General features: G+C 33.9%; 1 protein-coding gene across 2 annotated transcripts in view; it reads right to left on the minus strand.

Moving 5' to 3' along the window:
* Positions 1-26,125, minus strand: part of NOVA1 (NOVA alternative splicing regulator 1) — a 139,276-nt gene that overhangs the window by 111,281 nt on the left and 1,870 nt on the right. For both annotated transcript variants that reach the window (XM_088529249.1, XM_088529248.1), the window contains exon 2: positions 25,113-25,256. In XM_088529249.1, the coding sequence (XP_088385375.1) occupies positions 25,113-25,256 (144 nt within the window). The remainder of the gene's footprint in view (positions 1-25,112; positions 25,257-26,125) is intronic.

Raw genomic sequence — 26,125 nt, forward strand, 5'->3', positions numbered from 1 at the left:
AACACACTTTGTGCTACATAATGTTAAACTCCAAGTACTTTAAAAAGTGATTTTGTAAATATCTAAAATATTGCAATGAAAATTAACAAATGCTTTTGATCTTAATCCCTCTGTGCCTCATTTCTGCACCTGTAAAATGAAAATAATAATGCTTTAACTCTACTGAGTGTTTCATACTGGGTACATAGCTAAAATACTCCATGAGGATCATGTGGAATTAGGAATTCCATATTCAGTGCAAAAAATCAAGGAGCACAATTTAGGCACCTGCTTACTGACCAGCGATAAAAAAACATATACCGATAAGGTGCTTAATAAAATAAGTACAGCACTTCCTATATGTGAAAGGTCCTGAACAGTATACAATACTTCCACTAAAGAGTTTGCCATAATTAATGTTAATAGGGAGACAGAATTTAGATAGCATACACATTTCCTAAACATATCAAAGTTATGAAGCTTTCCTAGCTCTTTTGAAATCTGTTCTTGTTATACTTCTCTTTCAAACATATGTAAAATATGAAACATATGTAAAATATGAAAATATTCTGTATGTGGGCAAGTACCTATCTAGAATTCATAAATGCTGAAAGGCAGGACTTCAAGGAACCTACACAATAAAGAACCCATAGCTTATAACAGACGAGAAATTCTTCTATTTGTTTTTAGAGAATGGAAAGTTTCACATAAAAGACAATTATCCTAACCTACTTGCTTCATAGAGAATTTGCATTTTTAAATTTGAGCAGGTTTTTTTTTCCCCACTTTCATAGTAAATTTCAAGCTTATTGCTTTGCGTTTTAACAAATATCACAGCAGATATTCTGACAAAACTTATCAAAAATAGTACCTTTTAGTGGATTAAAAAATGCATCTGCTAGTGAATGTTGCAATGTCATATTATCTCCTTTTTGGATTAAAAAATGACTGTCATTACAGCAAAGTGGTTTGGGTAGTATGTGGTATGTGTTTCATATATGATGCTCTAAACTAAGAATAGCAGAAATATTTTTTACTGATTTGTTCTACTTGACATTTTAAATTCTGGTCATGTAAATTTATCACAGTAATTGTATTTGCTAACTAAAAGGTGAACTGATTTTCACAAAAATGCTTTCACATGCAACCCATTCAATCCTCCTGCTTGATCCTGCAGGAAAGACATCATGCTAAATTTAGGTTATTACAATCATTTCTATGGTAACAGATGGATGTGAAACACAGGATTATGACTTCACTGCACGACTGCAGAAAGAAGTTGGATGGTGGAGGGAAAAAAGATCATACTCGGAATGTCTGCAGCTGTAACAGGGCAACACACAATCACTGAGAAACAATATTGTTTGGGAAAGAGCATATACATTAAGTCTTCATTTTTTCAAGATATCTCAAGATATCTTCTCTGTTGGGAGGGGAATTTATCATCTGAGTATTTTTAAACTAATTTTATTAGCTAAGCATAATTAAAACAAAATAATGTTACAAAATAATGTTTTGTTTCAAGTAATAAAAAGTATAAATGGATAAAAAGTATAAATGAATCTAAGTACCTCAAGAAGTTGAAATAAGGAACAAATACAACATGACCTACTAATAAGAATTCATTCCCTATAAAAAGGAAAGATAAAAAGGGAGAGGATATTTCATCTAAGGCAATCAGGGAAAAAAAAAAAAAAAAAAGCTTTTTTTTCTCATTGTTCTTGCTTTTTGTGGATTATGTTCCAAAATTATTTATATAATGATTTCAAGCTAGAAATGCACCCCAGATTACATGAAAGTAAGACCCAGATCAGTCAAATAATTATTTTAACATGCCATGTTATCACTCGTTTTTCAGGGTTTTAATTGCATTTTAAAATCCGAATGAGTCTAAATCTGAGAAATTGTAGGTGTTTGTTGTAGTGTTATAAGCAGTATTAACTTTGCAAAAAGTATTCCTCAAAGTCACAGGTTCAAAGCAGCCACCCTAGCATCATCTTAAAAATACTGTACTCCCATGCAAAAGCCTTTACAAGAGAACGTCTGAACATCACCTACATTTCATCACAATACTTAATGATTCAGCAGTGAAAGACTACTATAGAAAGCAGATCTATAAGTAAGATTTCTGGGTTAGCTGGACAGAGGTCACCTAAATACAAAAGAAACATGATTCTTCATGTGACTAATACTAGTTCCAAATTTCAGTACTGAATATTGCTGTGATAACAAGAACATGCTCAGAGCAGGACCTGGCCATTAAAGAAATTCGGTTTAAAATAAAGTAAATGGAATAGATTTTAAATGGATTTTTGTTTGTTTGTTTCAGGAAAAACACTATAGGTACTCGAAAGCAAACACAATTTTTACAATTCAGAGGTTTTTTAGTTTTGCTTGGATTTTCAGATTAAAACAAACCTACAGAAAAATAAAAAGGAACAAGCACTAACTACTTACAAAGAATTTATGAGACGCATAGGATACGCAAGACAGATATAAACAGTTATTATACTTTTATGAATATAGAGACATATCCAAAAGACTTTAATCACTATTACAAAAAATAACTCTGGAATCTAAAGGTGACTGTGGCTCCAGAATTTTTTCTTGCATTTTGGATATTTAGTGCCTACTGATGTAATTTAACACTGAAGCATCTGCTGATTAAGGACTTACAGATCTTTTCCTCGATCTTTTCGCCTTTAAAACTCTGAAATGCCCAGTCCCTCTGTGTGGTTGAAATTAGCCAACAGGTCCCTACCTGGCAGAATTTAATGGCCAGTAGGCACCATATATGCCACTGTCATAAGTCCTTATTTGGTACCAGAAAGTAGGCTTAGCAAAAAGCAACAAAAGTGAAAAATGATGGTAAGAGTGGGAGGGGAAGGACTGACACAGTTCTCCAAATTAGAAATTCAGGTCTTGGCTATCCCAGTTTTCTCAGAAGGTTCTGTGGAGGACTGCAGCACTAATAAGGTTAGGAAAGGCACTGACTAAATAAAAACTGTTTTTTTTTTTTTTTTTAATTTAGACTCCCATTTAAAACTTTATTCTTTTTTTAATTTGCAATTAACCTAAATATCTTTTAAATACTCCTTATTTCTCTGGGAGGAAAACTCCCTTTATAAATGATTTTACTCAACACATACACCTTTTATTTAAGAACCTACAAAGAATCCAAAACACATTTCCTTTCTTTCTAAGGGCTCTAAGCCTTCCGTCAAAAAAGAAGTCAGACTTTGACGTCACTTCTAACATTTTACTTTTAATCAAGGTTATTAGAAGAGATGCATCATGTGTTTAGGGGAACAAGGCAGGCGGGAGGAGCGGGGGAAGAGGAAGGCGCTCCGTGCTTTCCAAGAGGAAGGCACACACCATTCCCGCGCCACCCGCCGCCGGCCGCTCTCGGAGCCAACCCTGCCCAGTGACCCCAGACACACGGTTCAGGGCACCAACAGCTCAAATGCGGAGACACACGGCAGCGACTAAACTAATGGACTGACAAAATTACTGCCTGTTTTGCTAGTCACTAAACAGGGTCACCCATGACAAAAATTGTGTCGTAATTCTGAACTGTAATAGCAGCGCTTAGCTCAGTGTTAACGTCTATAGCATCTGCAGTTGTACATCTTCATTAAAAACGCATTTAATATCCAAAACACTCAGCTGTTTTCATAAAGAACTCCCAAGCACAATTATTCAACACTGAAATGCAAAGACCACCATATACTAGAGTTATATCAATACTGTGTCAATATTGCCTGGTCAAATCCACCTAGATTTATAACAAGTGATTGCTAAAAAGTTGGCGAACTCTTCTAAACAAGCAATTCACAAATCTCTGCCAGCTGGTCACCATGTACTGTATTTGCCTTAAACGAGAAAAGGGATGGAGGTGATTAAGCTCCAGCGAGCTGGTCCTCCATCGGCTCCCACTTTTGGATAAGCAAATAAGCAACCCTCAGCTTTTTAACCTCCCTTTCCTCACCTGGGTCTGACAACAGGCAGACAGCGAGGCTGACCAGCTGCAAAGGATATTCCACAGGCTACCGAGCACCCAGTCATATGCAAAGACAAAGGTGTCTGCTAGAAAGACAAGGTCGGTTGAAACTAAATAATTTTCCTTTCTTTATACGAACAAAGTGATGGACAATGATCATAAGGGTATATTTAATAATTTGGGATTTTTCAGTATTATTCAGAGTGATCAAATAAGCAAGGGGCTGTGCTTACAAATACGTGATCCGAAAGGGAGGTCAAGGACACTGCATTGGCATAAGGCCTGGCAACAGAAGGAGCAAACCAGAGCAGACTGCTGAATCTGACATCTAGAGTAGATGAGCTCTGAATTTTAGTATACCAGAATTTCCTCTTCTGACACGGCGTTATCCAAGGTGGGCAGCTGTTTGCCTGGGTGTATCTACCGAAACGCACACAAAAGTTCTACCTGGATAGGCATACAATAGAGTAAGTTGTAAGCAAATAGCTAAGTTTAAAACAAATAAAGTTGCAGTCCATCAAACCATTAGCTCCGTTTCAGTCAATTGGCTCAGTGGTCAAACAGCTAGCTAAGACTTCTGCAGGTATAAAGGTAAATACTGATTTTTGACATTATTACAGAGTTATGGGAAGGAATGTCTTAAGAGAGAATCTTTAGAAAACAGAGAGGAATGGTTGTTTTCCAAGTATTTCTTTACCTAACATATGCACTCACTGTATTGATGGTTTAGCATTTAGATATTTGTATTAAAAAACTAAGTTAGGGATGCTTTGAAAATTTCATCTAATAAACCATCTGGAACTAAGACCAAAGAGAGTCCCCTAAACCATTAATTGCAGTAGTCCAGCATCTTCCAGATGTATCTTTCAAGCAGACCAGCTAGGAAAAACAGAGCTATTTCAATCTATATGTCATATGGAAAATGGGAAGGCGGGAGGGAGAGACAACAGACAAAATAAAAGGATGAAAATATTTTTTCCACCTGATTATTATTTTTTTAAAGTGCTGGTCATGCACAGTTGATTCTGCTATAAATTACAACAAACTAAAAGTGGAAATAAGATACTCCTCAAATCACTTCCCTAAATTCGTAACCTTCAGTATAATTTCTGGCAGCAGAATGTCAAATAACACAAGAAAAGTTCTGTATTTTTCTGAGTAAACACACAAGTTAAAATGAAACTCCAACAATAAACCCCAACTAAGATTAGGTTTCATATTACTGAAGGTCAGATAGTTACAAACAACAATTTTAATTATTTATTTATTTTTAAGTGCTGAAGAAAGTATGCTGCCCTGGAGGCTCCCCTTTTTAAAGGTATACAAAAATACTAATTACTGCATACAATTAAAAAAATACAAAATGAAAGAAATCTGGACCTAAAAGCTTTTCTCTTTGTGGTTTGAAAGGCTCCCATGGAATAAATGAACACATTCAGTTCAACCAAAAATACAGATAGCTTAAAACCACAAATATTTACAGAAAACACATTTTAAGCCACATATTAAATGTAATTTCCCCTGGAAACTGTACATTACAGTTAGTGGTATATTTACATTTTAAGAGAGACCGAAATGCACACACAGAGGTCTATATCCCTGCAATTTCAGGAAGCCACAATTGCCACAACTCCTTGACATCTTTTATTGATGATAGTCTTCTAAGTACAAAAGCTTTGTTTCACACATCAGTCAGATTTATTTTGTCACATTTAATCAAACTTTGTGGGTTTTTTTCTACACAGGGAAAAAAATAATAATAAAACTAAACCAATTAAACCCCACCTTTTCAGTAAACACAACCAAAAATTTGTTTTTAATTTTAAGAATCACAGTAAAAACTAGTGGATTTAGATGCAGTAAAATTCTTTGGTTTCTGAAAGAAAAACTAAAAATACTCAAATGATTCTTGTACAGACTTTGAGTATCACCAGGTTTTCCACAAATTGCCTTAAAATATCATCAATTTGACTAAAAATTAAAAACAATATTGAAGTTTCTCTTTTATAATTAAGACTACCTAACATTTAATATGACTTTTTAACAACATAGCCTCTGTCTTCACCTAGTTTTCAATTTGCCAAAGCATTGCTCATCCAAATGACTTTTCTGGACCTCTGCCTCCAGTTGCTTCATTGGTTGTTTTATTCTACTTCCCAACTTCAAAGTGAATCAGTAATCGCTAATGAAGCTATGAAATATAAAGTATTTTCTGTACATTAAGTATATTAAGTGCTTCCATAGAAGCTCCAGTAACTCCATGTGTAACTGGAGACAGATGTGCCTTTCATAATCTCAGGAAAAAAAAAAAAAAAAAAAAAAGAAAAAAAAAAACGGAAAAACCTGAATTCCAATTAAATTGCAACCTTCTGAACAACTTAAATTAGTCGAGCTGAGGAATCAAAGATAATTATCTGAAGAGACCAGTATTCTCTATTCTCATGCAACTCTTACGTGCCATCCTGACTGATGCTATTTTGGGGACAAGACTAGATACCTTAGTTTGTGATTTTCAATGCTAAGCACAACTTGGCTTTCAATCGCTTTTAGTCATCATCAGGCCCTGCTGTTGCAGCAGCTACCAAATAACAAGAGATGATCTCAACAAAACTGAAGCTTCAAATGGAAGAGCTAAAGGACACAATGTGACCTAGTGATGAACTGGCAACCAGGAGGAGGCACTTGCAGGTTAGGGTGCGCAAGGAAGAGATTCATCATTCTGAAATGAATGTTACTTTGAAAAACTAAGCGTTCATTTAACAAAGTCCTGAAAAAAGCTCACAAATTCTGTTAAAACTAGCCTTCCCAAATGATCCTTTACTTTGGGCATGATTTGTAAACCATTTTTGCTTACAGTTGGGCATTCAACATTCAAAGCTGCAAGTCCAGCAAACACAACAGCAACCATCCTTTAACAATATACTATACTATAATAATTAAAAATGTATCCTGACAAAAAGAGTACCGTAGCAATTAGAAATGGAAATTCAATCACACAAAACTACTATAGCTGTTATCATTCCCTCTCCTGCCCTCCGCAAGAATCAGATAGGACAACAGCATATCTTACCTTAAGGATACTAAAGCAATAATTCTTACTTACGAACACAATGAAAACAAGAACCAAAAGACAATCAGAAGCAAACAATAATACTCTATTTCATGCACGTTTTCTGGAATAAGTAGTAAATAAAACATCACCTCCATATCGGAATATCAGTCAGTTAAAAAGTGACAATGCTGAAAATCAACTCACCCAAACCCAACAAGAACAGCTCATTCCTCTGCACCATTTCAACAAAAGGAAATACAAAGCAGTTAAGAGGTAGCACCCAGGCAATGACAATCACTACAAACCAATCCTCCAAAGGACAAAATCAAAACTGGAGACTATTAGCTCCACATGATGTTGTATAAAACAAATTTGGAAAAACAAAAGTTAATAAAGTATCAGATAAGAATTTGGCCAGAACACACAGGCACTGGTATTTTAGCCAATTAGGGAGATTATAAATTGTAAGAAAATTATCCTCATTTACATGATGATTTTTTTTTATTAGAAACTTAAAAAATGAATGTGAGAGACAACCTACAAGCTGAAGCACTAGGAGCATTTTTTTAAAAGTGAATTTTACATAAGAAAAAAAAATTGAAGGAGTATTGCTTTTATTTATTGCTTTACATACGCCATACAACATTTCTGGTTACTGAATCTTCACCATGCTGAGCATAAACTCTCAGGAATAAAACTTTGTGCCAGAATTGAACTCTGCAATTCTCAAGTAGTAAAATCTAGAAAGGAAAATACTAGAGGAAATTGTAAAAAATCAGGCAGCTTCAATCAAATTTGCTGTCTGTTAATTTGAAACCTTTTGCGATACGATGACCAGAGAAGTAACAGCAAGTATCTAGGTGCCTGAACCAAAAGTCAACAATATTGAGTGAAAGAAGAGAAAGTAATATTGATTTCCAGCACTGATATGTGGCCTACATTCAAAAGGAAGACAGGTATGAAGCAAATGGTTCTTCTTCCCATCTTCAGCAGCAGAATAAATAAGCCCACACTGCTATTTATGTCTTTCATCAATAGCCCTCAACTGTTATTTTTACTATTCGTCTCTTTGGAGACCTAAAATATATTTACCCATAATTATACTATCATCTAGATTATATGAAGAGTACTCACTCTCTTCATACTTTTTCTGATTTCCAATGCTCCTTATAGAAGGTTTGTATGGAAAAACAGCTGACAGAAAAGGTTCTATATTCAATCCTTATTTTGAAATATATGTGTATTTTTAATCCTATTCTTCCAGTAAATTCGTTACACAAAAATTTAACAGTCACAGTAGGAAAAAACAAACAAAAAAAAGAACATTTGCAACACTTCCATTTTGTTTTGATAATAGAAGTTTATAAAGATAAATGTATACCTTTAAATTATCAACAGAAATTATGGACTGCTGGGCATTTTACATTAACACAAAGCTGTATTAAAGAGCACTTTTGACACTACAGTAGGCTACAATACAGTTGTTAACAGATTCCTGCAATGGGTTCTTTACTTATTCACAATTCTTTCTAGGTAATTTAAGTGAGGAACCTTGGCATAATGAATCTATTTTAATTTGATTTTCTTAATTAGTTGCTCAATTGCATTTAATTTTTATACAGATGTTCACAGTTTGTTCTGAAGGTATATTTTGTACAGAAGAAAATTAGAAGTATGGCAGATTTTTCCAGCTCTGCCAGACTGGAACGTTTAGAGTATTTGTTGTTGTTGTTGTTGTTGTTTTGGTTAAATGCTTTTAGTCTATTAGGCTATAATGATAACCTATGCAGATAACTTCTTTAACAGCTAGAAATGCCATGTAAAATTATGCCTCATATGAGGGTCAAAATAAATAAGCAAATAAATCTGTAAAGCCCTTTCAAGAGCAAATAGCTTTCACTGGATTTCATCTAGGTATACAAAACTCTATTTTAAAAGAACATGCCCAAGCTAATATACATAAGTAGATCGTGTATTTAGCTGTATGCACGCATATGTTTAAAGTTAGTATCAAACCACATTTGAACTTCCCTTGGCAATATTTCATAGCTAGATTTTCATGTCCTATTTTTGTTCATCACTTTGCAGACTAATTGTTCATTCTGGTCCAAATTTAACTCTGCTGTTAGATGCAACTTGAGTTTAGCTTGTTCACATCCTTCAGATTTCATGCTACTACATTGAACAGTATAACCTATCAGACATTTTTCTTTCAAGTATTGTGAGATTGGGAATAAAAATGTACACAAATTGGAATATTGTGCAAATGATCATCAGGAATGTTCAGCAAGTCCTTCCTTCCTCAGTTAATTTAAATTAAACTTAGGTAACCTTCTTTTATCATGCAGCAAAGAATTCTGGCCCAAGAATTTCAAAGTATTACACAAAATGCACTTTAACTAGTTTCTGCTTAAAAAAAAAAAAAAAAAAAAAAAAGTTGAACTAAGGTATTTTACCCTGATACTGTATATGTGTATTAATTTATGTAAACTATAAACAAGTATTAGTTAAAAGTCCCTGCACTGTAATGTAAGAACCTTTACAGTTATTATCCTGCGCTATAATCCTATAAAAATTAACTAATCATCTTTGATATAATCCTTTGATGTAGCTCAGATTGCAACACAATCTGAATATAAGATTGATCTAAGATAGCTGCACTTGAGACCTCTCAGTTCTCTTCAGTCTTGAAGCACCCCAAGAATGGCCCATGAAGGATGAGGGCTTAATTCAGCATCCCTAAATATAAATTCAGGTAATTTCTTTTCAGTGTCTAGCATGGAATATATCAACACAAAACGGAATAGGTAGAAACAAGCTTTACTATTATTTCCTACCTTTTTAGAAAGTTAGAAGCTTAAACAAGGTAAAAAGTTCAACAAGCCCTGATCAACCCAATTACATGCACTCTGTTAGGCAGATTAAAACATCTTTCCAGTTCATGTACAACAGGGTAATTTTTATCCAGCTATACAGTGAAAATGGCCAGATAAAACAGTTATAAAATGTTGCTCAAAAAATTCAAGTTCTTATGTTCAACATTTTTTTCTGCTTAAGTTTTAATAGTTTTGTTTTTAAATGAAGGGAGTTCACAACTGAGGAAAACAGACTCTAATGGAAAGCAGGAAGCATTTTAGACATTTTATTACACTAAACATTCTGACTGTTCCACACCACTAATGGTAAAATTATTTAAAAAAGCTTAGGATTTTGTAGTTAAAAATTTGTAAAATATTATGGGGAACAAGTGTTTCGAGGATTCCACCAAAAATATAGCAATTCACAACTACTTTTTAAGCTATCAGAGGCAGGATCTTGCAAAGAAAAAAGGACTGCCATCATTACCTACAGGTTCATGAGAGGGAGCATGACAGAATTAACAGCTTTCAACTGTAAAATTACTAATTCCAGTAATACAGTACATTAAACATGCCATTTGAGATATATGCCAACTTCAACTACCACATATGGCATATCTATCTAATTATCACAGTTTGTGTTTTCATATGCAGAGCTGTTCTAGTTTTTAAACAACGTGTCAAAATGCACTGTTTTATCTGAAAACATGATAAGACGGAGATTTAGGCAGAAGAAACTGTCTCATAATATGAGTACGTCAACATTGTATTTTTAAGACGCTGTAAACTGAAAACTGCTAAGGGATGAAAAACTACAAAAAAGCCCAAACAAGAAAAACAACAACAGAAAAAACATTATCAGAACAAGTCTTTCCCTTTTTAACAATGCTCTGGGTTTTTATTTGTAAAAACAAGTTAAGATGCAAATTGACTTCTCATAATAAGAATAATTATTTCAAGGTTAGTATTTTTAACTTTTAGTTTTCAAGTTTTTTATTTGCCTATTAACATATTAAGTCATAGCCGAGGATGGAAAATAAAACAATAAAGTTAGTCATTCTTCCAGTTTTGCATCTGTGATTTAAAAAAGTATTGTGAAGCAGCACTTGTGCAGACATCAGTTGCAGTGAAGACAGACTTCGCTTGTGTTCATTCTTCATGTGCAATTTGACCTCACTCCACACAATCGCTATTGCAGAATCTTACATTCTAACTGCAGTTCAATACAAATCATGCACTGAATATTTGATTTCAAACTCCCCAGCTGGTGCTCAGTGTTACTTCAGCTGTTCAATGGGATTTTTTTTAATATTTCTTTGTGTAAATAAGCAAAGATCTCACACATAATTAGCATGGAACATACCAAAATCTTAATCTCTCCTTTTGCATCTTGTAAACAGTACCATGGATTTTTATACAATGAAATCAAGATGTGTATGGAAACAAAATCGAAACATGCTGGTAATCCAAATACTTGGGAACTTGGGTTCTGCTCAGGAATACAAAAATAAATACCAAGTAAGTCATCAACTGTGATTCTGACCAGGTCCCCTTAAACCTCATGAGTTGAGTGAGGTTTTTTTTTTTTTTTTTTTTTTTTTTAATTACTGGTTTCAGGAGAAAGCAGACAGTATTCTATTCCCAAAGTACATATAATAAAAGCATGTGAGAATTTCTTTAAGAAGCACCTCCAGGTGCTTTCTTTTCTGTTTTAAGTGACCATCAAGTCCTTGCATTAGCTGTTACCTTTACAGAAGGTTACTATTGAGCACAAAGATAAACCCCCATGCAAAATTAATGTTTGTTTGCTGAATCAATTAATGGAAAAGTGTTAGATTCTGAGCACTAAGCCTGACATTTTTAAAAACATAATTTTCAATAAATAAATTAGACCAAGTAAAAAAAAAAAAAGCTTTTGTAAAAGGAACATTCCTGTTTAAGTAACTGGGTTATTCAGAGGGTTACAAAACCTAATATATTCCAAAAGAGAACCGTGTATATATGTGTGTGTGTGTGTGTGTGTGTGTATTTTTTTTTTCTCCATGGTTCATAATATTCAAATAAACCATTTGGTCTTTTAAATCAAAATATTCTATTAAACTGTAACTAAAAACAGGAGATTTTTGACTTCAAAAGACGTATTTTGGTTAAGCTAAAATGCCAGTGTTTCCTTAAATTTATTTTTTAAAGTTTAATGTTTTGGATTAGATACTTAAGAGTAGACTCACACCCAGTAACTCTTTATATATTTAAGATAATTCAGTCAAATTCATATTTCTTTGTGAAATCTGATTTCTAGATGTCAAAAGTAAAAATGACCGTTGTGTGTTGGAACAAAAAGTAATGTTTTAACAAAAGCAGTAACTTACAAACTGAAACAGATTCTATAAAATGTTTATTTTTAAGAGGATTTGTAAGAGAATTTTGATTAGATTTAAGGCTCTTTTTTTAAACAGAGCTTGTTTCAAGAGTAGCGTACATTAACATAAAACCAATATTTGTCTACACAGAATTCCTTAAATGACTGAACAATTTACAAATATATTAAAAAGCCAACTTATCATAAAAAGATGCGTAATTATTCTTTGAGGATCAGAAAGCCCAGCCAAGCAACATGATTTATGTACAGCCAAAGAGCATCAGTAAGAAGTTACAAAAACAGTATTAGTTATATACAGTGTGTTTTCTTGATTTGTCCTGCTTTCAGCATTATTAAAGGGTCACCTTTCAGCTAAAACTGAAAGGAAGTTTTAAAAGACCAAAGTTACTTTGATTGCAGAGACATATTGAAGTAAAAAAGAAGGTATAAAACTCTTACCCTAAGAGATTCAGAACATGTGCATTTGGCAAGTTCATATCAAAAACTTGTACCATACACCTAACTTTTGATAAACATCTGATTGTAACTGCTAAAATACTGAAGGCGCCCTACATGATCCTCTCCAAGGCACAAGATTTATTCTTGTATTCACTGTTTACTTGACAATTTTAAAATTTAATATAGGAATACAAATACGTATTCAAACACCTTTATCCTTCCGAGATACTAGCAGTTAAAATTGTAAGTCTAGAAAGAGGTGAGAAGAAAGGTTTCCTCAAGCAGAGGAGAGCAGCAATAATGCTAACTTCCACAGATAAACAAAAGGAAAAAAAATTGCTAGAAAAGAAAGTGCTTAAAAAGCACCAAATGATCTAAATCTTGAACTTTTCTAATGAACCTCTTGCATGCGTTTTTTTGAATGCACTCAGCAGTTGATCTTTCTACATATGAAAAGTGCATAAAATTAGAACCATGCAGATGGAATGCATATTTCAATTTGTGTACATTAAGTACTTACCTGAAGTTAATCTTATACAGAAACTGCTGGTAACTTTAGTCCTCACTTTCTGGGAAGGCAGTGAAAAACAAGGAAGAAATCCCTACTTGGCCCTTATCCTCATAAGACACAAGAAATGGAACTTGAATTCCTTTTTGCTGGAAGCAAGAACAGTATCTTGCAGTCCTACTCTATACCAATAAAGGGTCTGGACAAATTTAGAAAATGCTTAGCTGTGGTGGAATATTTGATCACAAGCAACATAGCAGAAAAATATGTTTCAGTTTTGATTAGTTCCAGAGAGTGTTCACCCTTGCAAAGTTCTACTTACCACACAATCTGCATTCACTGGATTGACAATGATGAGTACCTTTTATTGGCAAAACTTCCATTTTGAATGGCAAATATAAAGAATATGCATAAAAAGTACATTAAACTACTCACAAGATAAACTGCAGATTTTCCAGTGTTTAGAACATGGTGAACTACAACTTTAAGATTCAAAATTTAAAGGTTTAGACTAAAATTTGAAATTCTTAAAACAGCTTTAAAATTAAAAATTGAAATACTTGCTTAGAATGAATCAGATCCTCTCTCTCAAAAACAGCAGCATATGCAAAACAATTTTATAGCAAAATATAATCTTTTGACAAAATATCCTTCCTAAGGATATTCAGCATTTCCAGCAAGACTCACCAATTTCCCTTGTGGAAGGGCCACTATAGCAGTTATGCTACAGAGCCTGATGTACATGACACCAGCAAGTTCTTCCTATCCAAAGTATCTACACTAAACTTGATTACTTTTCTATCCATTCCAAGAAGAAAAACCACCCTCTCCTTCCAAGAGAAAAGGCAATTGGTGAAAACTACTCTACTCTGACGGGAATTAACGAGTGAACCTATTCAGTGCTGAATGAAACTTCAACAATGAGTCAAGCTTCAGGATGAAGAAAAAAGTCTACTCAAACATCTAAAGGTATCTTGGTCTTTCCTTCTAGAGGGTCACCCATGTGGATTCCACATGGCCTGCTGATCCACACTATTGCTGTCACGTAGATCTGCTCCTTTACAAATTGAGACGAGCTCACCCAAAATCTGCCAGTGCTTTCCTCTTGAATTGCCAACAATGTGTACTGCAATTCAGTAGATATATACTAAGAGTGTGTGTGTGTGTGTGTGTTTTTTTCCCCCCCTCTCAGTTTGCATTCTGAATTACACTTCTTTCTAGATCTACTTGGTACAATGCAAATAGGAAATTTTCATTAATTCCTGAGACAGCCTTTATTTTAAAAACATGTGTCTGGAATTTAATATCAGAGGGTAATTATCAGCTTATCTGCAACCCAGATAAGCATTAAAAAGTACCTACTAATATAAACAAATACAAAAAATATCCTTCATGACCCTTAAACCTTACAGAACCCTTAGTTCTGTCTTCATGGAATCTGTGGGCAAGGGAATAAGATCCAAGTTAAGACACTGCTATACTCAACTACAGAAAGTATTCTGAACACCTGCTCTCATCTCCTATGCAAAAACAACAATTCACAGAAAAAAAATCCTGCATAACCTCAAGAGCCTATTTAACCATATACATATTTTTTTAAAAAAGGTCATTAAATTTTAACTGAAAGACCAGAAATAAAAATACCACAACCCTTAGCAAATTGCCTTCATTTTCTAGAGTTTGCATGGGAGAAATAAAGTACCCAAGTCTTTCTGATAAAAAGCCAAGTCTTTGGCTTTTTTTTTATTTTATTTTTTAGTCTTTATCTTTGATAAAGACAAATAAAGAAATGAAAAATGATCTTCAGACAGTCATTATAAAGCTGCCAAAATTCATCAACGTATAGTTATTGAGAAAAGAAAATCCACAAAAAAAATGCACAGGATAAAATCTTACAAATTCCTAGGCAAGACAACAAATAAAGCATAGCAGTCATCTAGACACATTAATGAATTATTCCATCAAAAAGGTCAAATAATGAATAAACAACCATAGAATTATTTTTATTTCTAGCATGTACGTGTGTGTTAAAGAGAAATTCAAGGGAGTACTATAACTAAAACTGACTATATTTTGGGCCAATCTTACCTGTTGCATCCTCGAAATCAGGAAGTGCTACACTACCAAATGGTGAAGAATGGAACCAGAATTACTCCTCTACATTAAAGACCACCCTTTTAAAAAGTAGAGCTATAAGTTCTGAGCTTAACTCTCAGGAAAACATGCTAATATAGAAACAGAATAATAATTAGTTACTAATCAACAAGTTATCATTTTAAAAACAATAAAAAAGACATAAAAATATTATTCCAATCAAATGCTTACCTTGCTACCCCCTATATACAGTCTCTTCAAGATTAGAAGTTTCTAAGAAAAATCTGCGTCAACTTAAATTTAAGACACAGGAAACATAAAGGATGACAAATATAGCCACCCATGATACTGAATCTATCAAAAATATACAAGCCTAGTGCTCTGAGGTTAATGTCATTGTATGTTAATTTCTATATGTGCTTTAAAATACAACACCCTTGCTGATTTAAAATCTTTTTTCTTCTATTTAGAGGTTATTCAGGAAAATAACTTATGATGAACCCAAGTGAAATAAAGAGCTGCCCACCATGCAAAGTACCTTCTCTTTTTAAAGGTCATTTCCTGACAAATTCTAAGAATCTGCTTATCATATACAGTTGGTCCAATCTTTGCTCCAACTACTTGTATCAATCCGTTGTAAAAGTCTTTTATCTGGTAATTGCATCACGTTGGCACATTATAACAGCTAGTCCTAGCAGTAGGTACATATTGAACTAGAATGCAGCTTACAAAGTTTTTATTGTTAAAAGCAGTGCAAATACTAGATGAGCACTTGGCATTATTACCAACCTAAATAAAAACTTATATTCTTGAAGAAAATCTTTCTGAAATTGACACTTCTTTTTTGTTGTTGTGATTTTTAAGCATTCCAGCATGCTAGAAATCACATGCTGGTTGAGGATTAGTTCAACAACTAGTAGACATCAAAGTATTACACTGCACAGTAAAACACTCAGAAGTAAAACACTCAGTAAGCAGTTTCTTGGGAATCCAATTTTTACTTTAGATTGACAGAATCGCCAAGTGTCCACCTAATACAGTAAGTAGAAGACATACAAAGTGTGCACACACACATGCAAGATGGAAAAGAAAACCCGTACACATACTTTGCCCAACTTTCCATTACAATATATCAGCAACCTATTCTTACAAATCTTTAAGGCACCCATTTTGTTGCAGACCTTTGAAAATCAGCACAGACAGAATGCCAGAAGAGGGTCTTCATACCACAGAATTTCTCTTCATATACAGGTCAATAAATTTCTAAATAACACCTATTTTTTGTTTGTTTTTGTTTTGTTTTGGTGTGCGTGTATTTCTCAGGAAAACTGCCGGTAAGACTGCCAGCTTACATTCAAACATAAATACTCCATAACTCCAGCTCAACGCTGGTGCCAAAACAGCGACCGCTGCAGCACCCGAATTGCCGCAACCTACTACGCACTGTTCTAGATGCATTCAAAAAAAATGCCAGATTATAGATGGAGACAAAATGTGAGCCTCAACTAGACCAAGCTCCAAATAGGCATACTACCCAAGCAGCCTTCTCTCCTCTCCCTTCCCTCTAAGCCACTGCCCTACTCCTTGGTAACTATATGGCCTGATAGAGTTTAACTCTATATGCATTCGAGATGCTCAGTGTAGCAAACCAAATGGACATGTGTCATTTCCTACTTTTCCAGTGCATGGTTTTATATAAATATTTTCAGTAATTTATGTTATAAAGAGTCCATAGCAATATTCACCTAGCTATTTGTGTTTTCTCATCTACAATTTGAAGAGTGGAGTTTAGCACACATTAGGAAGATATTAAATTACTGCTGCCTTTGATCACCTGAGTCTACAAAGAGAATTTCTCCCCCATATTGTAAAGAAGTCCCTACTTGAAAATAAAATTAAATACATGTACATACAAATCTTCCAAGAGCTTTGGAGGGTGCGCACTATGATTCTTGAGTCAAGCAAACAGGTGCCACTCTATGAAGTGGGGGAAAATAGTACAAATGTGTGAAGCTCTTTATGTGGGAAATTACAAGAGAGTTAAATGGCACTGAGCAAGGCACAAAAAAGTGCTTTTAAAATAGAAACAAGGGAACATGCAGAGAACCTCAGTATCTAATTTAATTAATGATTGAGAATGCAAAGGCTCCAACTGGTGAAACATTAGCAGCAGCCATGAATTTCACTGTAGTTCTGTATAACAAGTAATCTTACCTGAGTGATTCTCAAAAAAATGTCAACACATCGATTGTATTTTTCATCTGATCCTGTCAATGCTGAGATGACAGGCCCTGCAGGATGCAGTGAGAGATCAATGATGAAAAACAGATGTTTAGTCTTTTCACAATCAAAACCTACAAGACCAGGCAAATAAGAAATTTTGTCTGAGATTTAGGCTTCCTTATATCTAACAAGCCCTCCCTTTACATAATCACTTACATATACATGAACTGACAACTGCCTTCCTCACTTAGAAGGGACTAAAACACTGGACCCTCAGATCATTCATATTACCAACGTAAAACTTTAAATCTGGTCCCTAACAAGCAGACACTACTCTTCCAAGTACTACTTGGTCACATGGCTAGATATCTGTATCAGCTACTTTCTACATCAACTCCGTTGCCTTTCCTGAAGTAGGCCTAACTTTGTCCACCAATCACACAGAATACTTAAACCTTATATAAACTCAAGTGCAATTCAGAAGACCAGTCAAGAGCAGCAATCCACAGATATACTGAACACAGCTAGTTCAAGTGAGGAGCAATAAATTCATAATCAAAACTTTAAAAAGCATGTTAGCATGTACATTTGGGAACTGCCCAACTTCAATATACTTACTTCCAAACACTGCCTTAAACTAGCATTTCAATCACACTAGTTACATACTTCCAAAGGGAGTTTAGTGTTTGGATATAATCAAGAACAGAATATTTAATATTAGGTAATTGCCAATCAGATGCAATCACAATGAGAAAATATGTTACAGATAAAACAAATTTATATCCAATATGCTATAGTAAAAACAAGCTTACTAGGGGAAAATTTAGATAGCCGCCTTTTTCTTAACTATTAGACATATTTAATATTTCTATTAAAAAAGTGAAAGTTTAAAACAAAAAACATCTTGACAATCATTAATTTTTAATTAATATATCAGCAGTGTAATTAACCCCTACTGAATAATCACAATTTGCAAGGTGGATATCTCAGAAACTGACATAAAAAATAGAACAGAAGTTTACGAAAGAGTAACTTAATATTTAAAAGATCTGTAGGCTAAACTTTGGATACTTCCTTTATGGGATAAAAAGATAGAATGGCCCTGAATATCAAGAAAACTATAAGCAACTTGGTAAGTTTCCTAAAGTTCTGTCATGCAAGCAAGCAGAAGATAGTACTTTCTCTACAGTTAAGTAATTTAGCAGACTTGCACACATACATAGTACACATTTATTCTGCCAGCTAAATGAATTCCACTTTTACCCATTTCCATATTACTGCAAATCTCTAAAAATCACAAGACTGAGCTAACCAGCACAAGCAACTAAAATACCTCAATACAGAGCGCACTAGAAAATCATACAAAACACAAATGTAACAGGATTGTTCAAAAAGACGCGGCAGTATAGGCGATTTTATCCCATTCCGTTTGCTTGAACAAACGGCCATTTTCATTTACAGACAACTATATCTGTTGTCAAAATAAACAAAAATATTTTTCAGTAAGTCCATTGCAATAGCGACATTTAGAAATTAGGTTTATCAGCTTCATTACTTCATAGATACATTCAATAACCAGCAAAAATATTTCATCATTTTAAATTAACATATATTTAGAATTTTATGCTAATGTCAAACAAATGCAATCACAAAAAGACAAGGCCTACCTAGAAACACAATCATCAGTAAGACAAAAAAGCAGCCTTTCCACTTCTGGTAGGTATTGTGTTTTATACCACGACACCGCAGCCTCCGAGGGTCAGATTAATTGAGACCCACAGCAGCTGCAGTGCAATGTGAGAAGCACACGCAGCCACAGCCCTCGTCGGTCCAGCCCAATCACCTGCACCATTCCAGCACAGGGCAACTGACAACTACCACACTTCTTGAGCAGCTCATGAGCTCCCACTGCTCTACTGGTAAATGTTAAATACAAACTAACCTCTTTAAAGACGCACCACAATGCTGACTGCACCTGCCGTTAGCTGCAATGATGAATCCCAGAGAGATGTTTGTCAGTCAGATCTCTACAGATGTTGCTTAACTTTATGCTACAGCTGTATCCAAAGACGGAAATGAGAGAGTAATCAGGCACAAACCCTCCCCCAAAATCCCTGTATGCTCTACTTCTAATAGCTAGTCTGACAAATTCACTAAAGCAAAGGTTTTCTTTCAGCTACTGATCACAGATTAAATTAAACTCTGTGGTCAACTACAGAGAGCAGTATCTTAGCTGATGCAATTAATTAATGAAGAAACAAGAACACTAAGACCCTTTGAAAAAGGTATCACATAGATTACATCCATTTTAAAACAGCGAAGAGTGAATGCATCTTTTATTGCACAAGGGAGAAGAGGAAAAACGATTAAGAGATTCAGACTTTCCCTAATTATATTTTTAAAATAATAGCTCCAAGCCCTGTATTATGAGTAACATCCATTAAAACTTTAATCTTCCTGCAAAATATCACTAAATTATTATATGGAAATTTCAAACTCTGTGACAACAGAAATATTTAAACATGGCAATTCATATAAACTTAAACTATTGTCTTTTAAAAACAGAAAAAGTAAGTCCAGAAAACAGATATTCTCAATGAATATTCACCTACAGAGACCTCAACTTTATCAAAAAACAAATAAATAATACTGTTATTAGAAATATTTTCATTTGCATATAAGCACTTCCTAATCTACTGAGCATCGCTCTTTACCTCTCTCCGATTACTCTGAAAACCAGAACAAAGTTGAAAATAATGGCAAATGGTGTTTCTTTGCAAAGATTGTAGCCATTTTTGTTCTTTATTTTTTCAATGAAACGCACATATTGTTAGACTGTATCAGTTAAAGGTAAACCCTTCTCACTATAGCACAAGTTGTTTTCAACCTTTCTTATGCAAGAGAAAGACAAAATACTTTCTTGCAAATCTTTTACTAGGTAAACACTTCCTCAATCATTCACATATCTAAGTTTCTAACAGCAGAAGAAATTGGTGCAAAATTTCCACTGAAATTTGATTAAAATTGCTCTAAACTTTTCAAACAAGAAATTACTAAATAATAGTACACTAGGTGAATTAGTTACATAACAATCTCAAGATCATACTCAATATATATTCAGTGGCAGCTTCCTTTTAAATGCAAAGTATTAAGGATCTGCTAGCTAACAAGCTGACTTTTTTCTTTTTCTTTTTTTTTTTTTTTTTTAAGTCTGCTCCAGTAACTAGGCAACTGACAACTGTCCAACTGAGAATTATCTCTCTGAACAGCTGGCAATCAACACTTGGGGTTTCTTTTTCTTTTCAGTTTTAAACTAGTAAAAAGACTAAAAATTACAGCTATTTTATAAACCTAAGCAGTTCTAATGATCCTACCTCAGAAATCTCTACTCACACAAGTAGTCATTTTCCCAGTTCCACTATCCCCAAAGTTACTCCTATAAGTAGATGTTTATATGTGAATCTGAAAAACTTAGCTTTACACATATGAAGTATTTAGCTCGCTATTAGCAACACTTAAAAAAAAAAAAAAATCAAAAGTATCAAGAGCAAGACACATTTATGTATGACAAACCACCTTCAAGAAACTGCGAGAACAGAACTAATGTTTTTTTCTAACTCCATTATTTTCTCTTCCACAGCTCAAAAAGTAGTATTTCATTTCACCATTATTTCAAGTGTTGATCTTTAAAACACTTATTCTTCTTCCCATAACACTCTGGGTTATTCTTAAGAGTCAGAAAATAACATATGACAGTTTCAGTTTTACTAAATAAAGGCAAAAATAATGGTGAACAATGCTTGTTATATTCATCTTACCTTCAGTTTAATATGAGCAAGGAAGCTAGAAAATGGATTTATTAATTTTAAAACCCTGTAAAATTGTGTTGTTATACAATCAATGTATTTGAAAGTTTTTTTTATGAGTCAGAATAAAATATTTTTCAAAAGAACACTTTCACGAAGATTAGGTAGGTGGTCTTCCATAATTCATGGATACTTCAGAAAAAAATATTTGATATTCAAACTCAAGAAAAACATCTCAAATACAAGCCACTTGGTAAAAATATAGCACAACCACACAGCACTTCATACACTCTAAGAGGTGGGAAGGAAAATTCCCTGTTGTATTCTCCAAACCTTTAAACAACTTCTGATTAGAAATCTATTATAAAAACAAAATCGCTAGTCTTTTGTTAAAAGCAGTAAAACCTTATCCCCATTTAATTATGTGTTTATTAATTTCTGTTCTTAACATGATCTAATTTAAGTACACATATGACTTCATATTCCAATAAATTGAAAAACACTGACCGAGCTCAAATTCACTCAAGCACCGAGTTCAGGCCAGGCAAGATCCTGTTGCAAGATAAACAACATGATGCGATGTAACACAATTTTGCGTGCGGGTGTGTGCCTGGGTGTGCGAGTGAGAAAGACAGAGACAGCGACAGAACACGCGGGATAGCATTCGCCATGGAAAAAACACATATACCTACAGTAGTTCGCAGTCCAGTGCTTACTATAATTCAGAATGGAGAAACAGTAAGACAATGAGTGCTTAACACAACAAAGATACATTAACTACTGACTCTTACTAGATTATTTGAAATAAAACCATGCATAATAAATAGCTTCACAGAATGGTCACTTTCCTTATGACATTCACTTCATTAAAAGCAGCGTGCTATGTCCGTATTTACATTTCAGATCAGAACCTACTTTCCCATATGCACCCTATGCAGAAAAGATCAGCTCTTATTATTTTAAGTGCAGGGCATAATTTTGAACTTCAGTTCCATTAATTTAGTGGGACAAGCCTGAACAGAAAATTATCCGAAAGAGACTGCAAAATAACCAAAGGGTCAGAAGTCCAGACAATCAGAAAAAGCCAGCTGGTAACCTGAAAAGAAAACAGTGAATTGTATACTGGAAGAATAAAGACTGTAGTAGACGACAATATTTTTAAGCATTGCTTCCTACTTTGTTAACCAGAAGTTCAGTGAAAAACAATTTTTTTTCCCTGTAATAAGAGCAGCCAGGTAATTCTCCAGTAATTATGTCACCTTTTGATGCACAAAAACAGTTACTCCAACAGATATCATTCTATATACTGAATCCCTATATCACAGGAAACTATTAGGTCACAGAAATTACTGCTGCGTTACAACCAACTTTCTTCTTTCCAAACATCAAGTTACTTAGACTACCCTAAAACTTGTCGGAACGACAAACAAAAAGTTTCACAGCAACTTCCATGAGAGAATACTCCATAACCAAATGTGTATTAATACAATTTACAATCGCAAACAAACAGTATGGAATAAGTAATTTCCATTCTGAGAAAGCAATAACTATTTCTAGAAAATTTATAAGAACAATAAGACAAAACTTTATATTTGCTGTTTCACAAGGTTTGTAATCCCTAATGCTATATGAGCATGAGGGTCTGGAAGAAACCCAAAAGTCATCAGCTTAGGGAATGCTAGGACCTCAGAAAATTCCACAGGCTCGTGGTCAAATGCAAACAGAAAGGCTAACAAGGACTAGCCACACTAGAACCAGTCTGTCATACTACTACTTACTAAAGTGTACTAAAGCTACTTACTAATTTTCCAAATGATACAATATGGCTGTAAAATCAGAACTGCACAAAGTCAAACTGGAACTTCATCTGCACCTGTTACAGTGAAACTGCATGAATCTTACTGCCATAGTCAATTATATTTTTATTATTTATTTTAAAAGGGAATATTCTTAGTCCTATCATTCCAGATTGCTAATGTTTATTTTTATTTTCCAAAGGCTCCTGAACTGCTACTGCTTTATCTTTCCATTTTGTTGCACAAAAAAAAATAAAAGAAAAAAGTGTACTTATGATTTAATCAACAAACAGAAGAATTATGCTAGAGCCCTGAACAAAAGATCTAATCTTTGCAGTGTCCTTTCCAACCGACTGTAAATAAACTATAGTTAAATGAAAAGGCATGTAATTTGGTATTTGGAATATCCCTTATAAACACTAATTTTCTGTCACATCCTAGCACATCTGATACTACCTCATGTATAATGCAAAAAAAAAAGTCTATTTCATTTTCTTCTATTGACACTGAATTTAATTTAGTATTGTGGCTCTTTGCTCAGATTATGTTATTAATTCTGCAATCAAGATCTTTTGAATGCTTTTACTTCTTCCAAGGGTTTTCACAATTCCACAGTGATTTTTTTTTCCCACCCTAACATACCTTTCAAAATAAAGTACTGTCTTTTCCAACTTTCTCGAAGGGGAAGGAAAAGAGGAAAAAAAAATCAAAAGATGACAAGCATCAGTTCTTAAGATATATCCTTCAATAAAAAAAAACTACCCATATCATTTTAACCTGCAACATTTAAGTATTACAAACCGCTCTCAGGAAAGATATGTACAACAGGTGCACTAAAAATTCCATATCAGAAATTGTTATTTTAAATAGAATACAACCTCTGTATTAATAAAAGAAATTATCCACCTATGCCTGACACTAAACATAGAAACCAGGAAAGCTAAATACTAAAGTGTTCTGCTTACATCCATACCAACTGTCTTCGCTATTTCAGAGAATTCAGTCATCTTGCTAAACTAGAACAAATGCAAAGCAGCTCAGCTTTTTCCAATAGAAAAGATTCAGTAGCATGCAGTCAACTCAGTTCTGTATCATCATCTATACTTCAAAATATCGGGACCAAAACACCAAAAAAATGTTACCTCTGTTATAAATCTGCATGAATTAAAAAGTCCTCTAGAACAAAGTTCAATTACAAAATGCTAATTTGTTGAACTTTAGGAAGAAAAAAGATTACTCAATAAAAGAAGCTCAAATACTGTATATCATTATTTAATATCCCAAGAAATTTTGTAATAGAGAAATGTTAAGTCAGATATTATTGTTACACGGAAGTATAAAAAAACTTGCTTTTTGCACATAAATACAGTTGTTATAAAATGTACTTTTTTATTATTTATCCAAAGTATTTCATTTTTATAACAGAGTTTTCTTTCACTATCATGATAAACACAATATAAAGAAAATCTGAAGAGCAGCACTTGTCCTCTTTACTTCACTCCAGAGCCAGTGAACAAAGCAATGAAGCAGAAAGAAGGTACATAATAGATTTAAAGTAAATGGCCCGTTCTTTAAGAAAGCAGCCTCTCATTTTTACTCATTCTAGCTTAATTGTCATTACAATGTCTGGAAACTTCAAAAGAACAATTATTTTAACGCCAGCTGTCAAGTTGTTTCCATAAAACTACATTTTTAGCAAAAAAAACAGAAGCAACCAGAAAATGTTAACGAGAATATTTTCTTGCAGAAACATTGCAAACATCTTTAACCATATTTTAGTTGTTAAGACTACTAGATCCCAGTCAATTTAGTACAGGAACTAAGAACACATTCACTGTTGCACTTCGTAATATGCTTTTCTTCTAAATAACACTTCCAACTGCACTGGATGCTTGCTCTTCAATACATGAAACACTCTGACATGTGCGTATTTCCCTTGGGATTTAAAAATAAAGAATTGGCTAATTTTTGCACCTACCTGGGTAAAAATCTTTGGATTTAGACAGCTTGATGGTGGCCCCAGTCTCTTTCTGCAACTGAACAATTGTCTGTCCTCCCTTCCCAATTATAGATCCAGCAGCATAACTAGGTATGAGGACCTTTAGAAAATATTGGCCATCCTCTGAAAAATTGAGATATGCATGGTTAAGTTGGTTTACAAACTTTAATCTCCCCCTCCAGACCCACAAATAAATAAAATATTATAGTTTTAAAGTCGCCAGTAATTCATGCATCCCCATCTAACCAGTTGCGTCATTTAGCAAGACACGTTTGGACTATGTCTTTCCCATTTTAAATTATGTACATGTTTATAATAATATCAAAGAAGCACATATGTCTCTTAATTCTGTAAAAGAATGAGAACAAAATCTAAACTATATATTTCAGAAAATGGAATTCTTCCAATTATTACGACATAATAGCCGTAATAAAAGCCATAGCACACTAAAATGAACAGAGTCCTTAAAAAAATAAAATAAAATAAAGCCCTGCACAAAAACATGTCCAGTGACAACTACGATCTTGCCTGAAAATAAAGCGAAAGAAATGCCAAAACTAAGAAGGAATGAATTGTAAATACTGATGGGCTATTTGTTTGTCATTAGCAAACACATGAGAATAGCAATTAGTTATTGCCTGCATTCTTCTTAAGTGAGCAAAACGACTACTCTGCTACCAAATAACCCACCCAAAATGTGGGGTTTTATTCCAAGCATTTCAGCCACTGCCAAGAAAACAACTCAACATGGGGCGGATGGAATCACTTGCCTAAGTAATCCTGGTGTATTCCTTTAGCACTTCTTAAGTGACAATGATCTCTTTTAAGCTCATTAATTAAAGGACATTAAGAAGAATTTTTCCCAATTGATCAAAAGCCTAAGTCACTTATTTTAAATGCACTTAAAAGGTGAGAGACAATGCCAAACCTCTACCCACCACTAGCTTTAAAGCACACAATCAGAATAGGTAAAATACATACGTGTCTGTGTG

Source organism: Tinamus guttatus, unplaced genomic scaffold (genome assembly GCF_059628265.1).
Source record: "Tinamus guttatus ecotype Peru unplaced genomic scaffold, ASM5962826v1 Tinamus_guttatus_pri_ptg000327l, whole genome shotgun sequence".
In the NCBI taxonomy this organism is placed as follows: Eukaryota; Metazoa; Chordata; class Aves; order Tinamiformes; family Tinamidae; genus Tinamus; species Tinamus guttatus.